Source organism: Blennius ocellaris (assembly GCF_963422515.1).
Source record: "Blennius ocellaris genome assembly, chromosome: 18".
Lineage (NCBI taxonomy): Eukaryota > Metazoa > Chordata > Actinopteri > Blenniiformes > Blenniidae > Blennius > Blennius ocellaris.
In genome coordinates, this window is record NC_137667.1 from 11,090,360 (window position 1) to 11,097,268 (window position 6,909).

At 43.5% G+C, this 6,909-nt stretch overlaps 1 protein-coding gene across 1 annotated transcript in view; it reads left to right on the forward strand.

The window, feature by feature from the left end:
* Window positions 1–3,560, forward strand: part of fut8b (fucosyltransferase 8b (alpha (1,6) fucosyltransferase)) — a 102,524-nt gene extending 98,964 nt beyond the window's left edge. The window contains exons 9-10 of the mRNA XM_080514307.1: window positions 3–153; window positions 1,802–3,560. Of these exons, the coding sequence (XP_080370433.1) occupies window positions 3–153; window positions 1,802–2,140 (490 nt within the window). The 3' untranslated portion in view covers window positions 2,141–3,560. The remainder of the gene's footprint in view (window positions 1–2; window positions 154–1,801) is intronic.
* The last annotated feature ends 3,349 nt before the right edge of the window (window positions 3,561–6,909 follow it).

Consider the following 6,909-nt stretch of genomic DNA (forward strand, 5'->3'; position numbering starts at 1 on the left):
AGGTACCCGGACTACGAGTTCATCAGCGATAACTCCATCTCGTGGTCGGCGGGCCTCCACAACCGCTACACCGAGAACTCGCTGAGAGGAGTCATCCTGGATATACACTTCCTGTCACAGACCGACTTCCTCGTCTGCACCTTCTCCTCGCAGGTCAGCTCATACCGCACGGTTCACCGTCGCCGAGAGCGCCAAGGTTTATTCTGATGTTTTTCACTCGAATACTGAAGGCTGGCATCGATTTGACGTTGGGATGAAAGCAGCTCAAACTAACACACGGAGCGCAGAACTGACTGGAATTTAAATTCCAGCTTCCTTGTAGAACAAGAAAGAAAGAAAGCGGTGATTGAACACAATAAAGGAATCCATTCGGATGTGTCACTGACTAAAGTCCCAACACTGTCAAAGGCACTTTGACTTCCATATTGTTATTTGATTTGATATATATTTATTTATTTGGGGTGTAACGGTTTAAGGATTTCGAAACCCTTGTCTGCAAACCTCTCAAAATCACACACTTTCATGGTTGAAACATTTCATTTTCCCAGCTAATATGAAGAGAGATGGGCATGATGATCAAAGCATTTTGTTGTTTAGTAAAACTGTGGCGTTCAATGGCTGCTGTACGTGACACTGGGAACGCTTCAAATATACAAGCACATATTGACATCGTAGATAGACGACTCAGCTCAGTGGACCAGTAAGTAAGGCACAGTTTAACAAGGAGGTCCACTTCCTGTCCACACATCTTCTACAGAATCCGGATATATTCTTCATACATATCCAAATACCAATAAAGTAAATAAAAGATAGATATATATACATAGGCCTGAAATGGTCTGCGTTTTCCACATCTTATCTTTTTCTTTACATTAGGTTCAGTTCTCACAGTGTGCATTTTAAAAGAATACATATTACATTTTAACTCTACCTCATTCCCTTTTCTTTGTGATTTCATGTGAATCCTCAAATGGGTCATGCAGGTATGTACAAGAAAGGGATCTGTTTGTTGTGTCACTAACTGAAATCCTGATATTGTCAACTTGTGTTTTGCCGACCTGATTTACATTCATTTATATCTATAGCTGATAATTTAGTCGCTGAAGCGTCTCTCCTCTATAATGCTGTGCTCAAAATACACAAGCCACAGTTTGATACAAGTCCTACAGTAAACTTTTTCAGGGCTTTTGGCCTCCTCGTCCACCGCCAGGTCATGTGTTTTACCATGAATCTGTGACGGACGAACAAACAGACAACAATAAGATGAACGCATTGATTACGCGTGACAAACAAGGTTATAGCAAACAACATGTTCTCACGTTGGTAAAGTCATGAATGTGGAAGCTGTCGAAGTGACGCTCATTAACTGATGTTTCCACTTGGTCACGAGTTCCATCAAAACCTTTGGAAAAACAACAGAATCATGTGACTGTCAGATGCCTAATTTTCACTTGCGTGTCTCTGCATGAAATGCCGGTCCCATGGTACAGTGGCATTTGTCTTCCACTTTGGCCTGCTGTTTTATAGCTGGTTCTGACATAAAGGGAATAGGCTTCCTGCCAGCCCTGCTGAAAGTGTGCGAGCTCCGTAGTTTCTTCTCACATTTTGGCCTTATTAGCCCACTTCAAGGATTTAACTGTCCATTACAGCATTTTATCTGTTTTATCAGGACTCAGGCGAAATGTGCATTGCTGCCAGAGAAGAGTCCTTTTGTCCTTGTTCAGGAACTCTGCAGAATTATCGAGACATTTATAGATCCTACACTGAAAATAATCCCTGGCTGCGGTTCTGTGTGCCTCAGGTCTGCCGTGTGGCCTATGAGATTATGCAGACGCTGCATCCAGACGCGTCCTCCTTCTTCTACTCCCTGGATGACATCTACTACTTTGGAGGCCAAAACGCCCACAATCAGATCGCCATCTACCCGCACCAGCCGCGCAACAGCGAGGACATTCCCCTGGAGCCCGGCGACGTGATCGGCGTGGCCGGAAACCACTGGGACGGCTACTCCAAAGGCATCAACCGCAAACTGGGCCGCACCGGCCTTTACCCCTCCTACAAGGTGAAGGAGAAAATAGAGACGGTGAAGTACCCGATGTACCCCGAGGCAGACAAACTGCTCAACTCTCAAAAGAAGTAAAAGAAGAAAGGAAAAAAAAAAAGAATTTTAAGGAAGAAAAAAAAAAGAGAGAAGGAGTGAGGAAAAACACATAGGCTCCGATTCCAGGGAAGGAGGCTGCTTTTGTACAGAAGAGTGAGGCGCACTTGATGCGCTAAGCTGAGAAGAAAAGAAGAAGCCTGTACCCAGGGGGGATAGGAATGAGAATGCACTCTGTTTGTGTGTGTGTGTGCGTGTGTGTGCGCGTGCGTGTGTGTGTGCGTGTGTAAAATGCCTGTGCATATGTTGGGTTATGGAAGAATTGCACCCTACCACTACTCCCCTGCCTGACGTCGTGTCGGGTCTGTAGAGATGTAGACGTGAACACTGATTTTAAATAGGAGAAGAAGAAGAAGAAGAAAAGAAAAAAAACGAAACAATTAAAATCAACACAACTGACCGAGCTCTCTCTCTCTTTCTCTCTCTCTGTCTCCTGAGATGACACTGGGACTACTGTAAGACTGGCACACCCCAGAGTGAGCTTTGGAATCAATGACTGGAAAAAAAATGACAAACTGGGAAGAAAAGAAAAAAAAAAAGTGTTTTCATTTTTATTTAATTCCTTTTGGTGGTTTAAACTCTAATCTTGCCTTCTTCTTTTTTCTTTTCCTGCTCTTTTTGTTTACTGAATGTACTGTACCCTCCTTTTGCCATGATCACCCCCCCTCTCCTCCTCCTCCTCCTCCTCTTCCTCCCCCCACTCCTCTCACTGTGCTTCCTCCACCTCGTCTCTTCATGTGCAATTAATTTTACAAAACCATATTGTGCTTTTATCAAGTGTTTTTTTAATGGTCTTATTTTTGTGCGTATGGGGTTAGTGCATTGTATACTGTACAGTGTCTGCAAGAGGATGGACGTGCGCGTGTGTGTGCGTGCGTGCGCGTGTGAGATCAAGCGTGCCTGCGTGTGGTGTTTTCAGGCTCCGGGGCCATGTCACAACCAGGTGCCTGGTTATTGGTGGGCAGTGTGTTTTTAATTTTCTAGCTTTCCTCCTGAATGAATAGCGTTTTTGTGTGGCCGGCGGGAGACTGGCGGCGACGGCTGTCCTCAGCCTATCAGCACTTCGGAACAATGGTGAACTCCAGTCACTTAGCTGGTGACCTCTAGTGAACAATGGTAAGATTATGTGGAGTCTTGGTGAACTCATGGTGCACACACACACACACATACACAGACACTCGAGCCGTCCCGAGGTTCACCAAAAGAAGCACTCCACGGAGATAATGTCCATTTCGGCATCTTTGCTGTCTCGTCTGTCCGTCAGTTTGTTCGTTTCCTTTGGGGTTTTTTTTTTTTTGTTTGTTTGTTTTTTTTACTTTTTAACATTGCTGTTTTAAAACGAATGAGGAAAATATGCCAACGCTTAAAAATGATAATGCTATGTCATATCGAACTCAGAGTCCCCCCCCCCCCCCCCCCCCGATCATGAAGGCTTTTTTTCATAACTTATGTTCTTGGGCATTGTCTTTGATAACCACAGATCGAATAAACTTGAGAAACCAACACAGCATTTTTCTCCTTCAGTCTGATTCTGTTCACCATCTGCTCCTCTCCGCCTCTCTTAACAGGCGGCACCTGCTCATTCAATCAGGCTAAACATGCTTCAAATACATTACACGCAATCCAAACTGAGAATCAAGACTGGGTTTTTTTTTTTCCCCCCCGTCTGTGAAGAGTTCATTTCCTGAAGGGTATCCATCTATTTTTGAAAAGTAAAAGTCATTACCTGAAGTTCATCTTTTGATATCTTCAGAAAAGCGCGGGACTCTGCCTCTTAAATTGAGATCGTTTTGGCATCTCAGGATTAGAGCTGCCACTGCTACTTCAAAAAGTAGCAGTGGTTTGTTTTATAAATCATTCAGCGAGGAGGAAAGTGAATTTCGCTTTGGAGCCGTTTCAAAGTGAAACACCCTAAATCTGTATTTGATTTACATTTCAAGCCGAGGGTCCCGATCGGTCCCTTCATCAGAGACGTCACCGTCCTTCGTTTGAATGTGGTTTGTGACAGCGACATGATATTTCTGCTCCAAATACCAAACGCCTTCTCTCCCGGCGCAGCCACCATGTAGGTACATCTTCAGACTTCCTGCTCCTGTCCTGCTGTCCTACTTCCAAGACTTCCTCTCACGTCTAAATCGTTTATGATCTTGTTCTGCGTGTCTTATTTATGGGCTGACTTGTTACTCTCTTACTCTGGGGGCTCTGGGAGTTTCATTACAGATCCCCTCTTTAATTTCAATGCTGATGTGCACGCTTCATTGGACACCCATAAGGAAAACCACAGCACTGGTGGAGGAGATGAGCTTTTTGGTGTTAGCAAGGGAAAATAATAGTTTTATTGCTCTCTCTCTCTCTCTCTTTCCCTCTCTCTCTCTCTCTCCCCCCCTCCCCCACGCTTGACAACAATCCGCAACCAATTTAGCCCACGTTGACAAAGCATTCACAATGCACATGCAGCGTACAGCAGTTCATTGAACATCTCTTTTCACTGGAAAAGAGTCCCTCGTGGGCTTTATAAACGCACACACTAACTGGAGGGCACTTTAATTAAAATACACTCGTTGCTGTCACAGTGGCCTGTAACAGTCGTTTAAGAGAGACATTAGTTCAGTTAATTATTCTGTTAATTGGCCCCCGCTCCTGATAGAGAGCATTCAGGTTTTTTTTTTTATTTCTTAGCGGGTGGGTGTTTTTCATTCTCTTTCTCTGTGTTGCAAACTGTTGCACTGATTGTGGTGAGCACAGCCAGGCCATTTGTGGGCCTCACATGTAACTGGGTGTTATGCTAGAAAACCATCCGGTCTGAGGGTCTCTTCTTTTTTTCTTCTTTTTTTTTCAAATACAAGAGTCAACACATTGAATTCTCCCACAGACTCAGATCATCAGAACATGCTGATGTTTAAGCAGGCGATGCGTAACGTTCCACCGTCTTCCTTTAGCTTGTCAAAGTGGCATTTTCTAATTAGCATTGAGCACAAAAGCACAGCCGAGGCAGGGAGTTGGTGGGGCACTCGATGAGGAATGTGGAGTCAGAAGTCGCTCGTGGGAGTCGGGCGTACTTCAGGTCACCTGCGAGGGAGAGATAAGGAGGGAGGGATTCTTAGAGCAAGACTCAGACAGACGGATGCTAATTACCCCGGATGCTTTGTACTGTCTGATACCTCTCCAACCATACAACAGAAAACTTTCTTAATAGTATAACAGATCTGAAGAATCACTTTTGAGAGCAATTATCTGCTGAATACATTTCAATATTACGGTTTAAAAATTGCTTTGTTCAAGTTATAGTTCAGTTATCTTGATGTGTGGGAAGTAATTATAAAAAAACATGTGATTTGAATTTTTGTCACACCAAATTTCTTCATTTTCGCTCCCTGTGAAGCATTGTGGAGCTTCCTCATCATCGACCAATAGAAATTCATATTCATTGCGATAAGATACTGATAATGTCAATCAATTCTGACACAAAGACTTATTATTGGAAATCCATAATCAAACAGAAAGCATTCCACTGACACTGTTTCACAATTATTCACCAAGCCTTTATTGGAGATCCGCATCTGTATTGGACAGTCGAATAATTATTAATAATATAATAATTATTTCTACATTTAATTCTTGTTTTGAATAATTAAAACTATCCCAATTACGATCTCATATCATGATCATTGAAACAGAACAATGGTGGGGAGCACTGTCACCTCACAACTTGTATGTTTCTTCTGGATATTAAAAGATGCATGTCAGTGCACTGGTGACTCCAAAGCATGAGTGTCCCAAACCTTTTTTTTTAGCTGGGCCATACACAGGAAAATATGGGCAGCAGGTGGGATTATGTGCGTTCACTCGTCATGTTACTCGTCTGCCATTTTGGTTTGATGAGCTTTATTGTGAAGCCACCTTGGTTTCTCAAGCTTCTGTAGAAACAAGTACAATTCAGTCCAGTTATTTTGGAAACTCTTTTTTTTTTTTTTTTTGAGGATTTCTCGACTCCAATTATAGCTATCTCTGTACATTCACCATCGGTTCCTTCGGGAAATACAAAGATGAATCGAAGCATTAAGTCGAGACATGATCCTGACTTACCTCCATGAATGCTGCTCTTGAGGTTCAGTATAGCGCCGTTGCATTTCTATTGGTGATCATGAGTCGTTGCAGCCGTCATTCCGATCTGCAAACCATGAAATGCCATAGGATCATCTTTTTTGCCACAACAAGCGATATTGTAATGATCGATCAACCTTTACTCTGTTACTGCCCGAAGTCATGTAAATACCCACCTTCAAATAAAAGTAGGGGTGGCAACGAGTTTGTCTTTACGTTTGACCCGTGGTGGCCTGGCAACCATCCTGATTTATGGAGCACATTCTCCCCAGCTACTTGCAACTCGACCCTGGGTCGAGCAGGTGTAAAAGAGGAAAGGATGGATTGATGAAACATGCCTTTGATCCAAAAGAGAGTGAGACAGAAAGAGCGAGTGACTTGTCAAAAATGCCAGCAGCCTATTACTGAATAATGAAAGCGTTCGGCTGCCCTGGTACATGTAGACTCGCTCAGTGTGTGAACAGCATTGTTTGATTGGGACTCGGCTTTTGTTTAGAAATGTTTTCAGAATATGCAGCCGCAGCATGCTGAGGGGTGACTGATGCACTCTCCTGAGGACGGAGGATGTGGAAGACAGGCCCCATTATTGATTTATTGTTTATAACGTGGGCTCGCAGGCTGGGCGACAGTGAACATTTTTCCTTTGG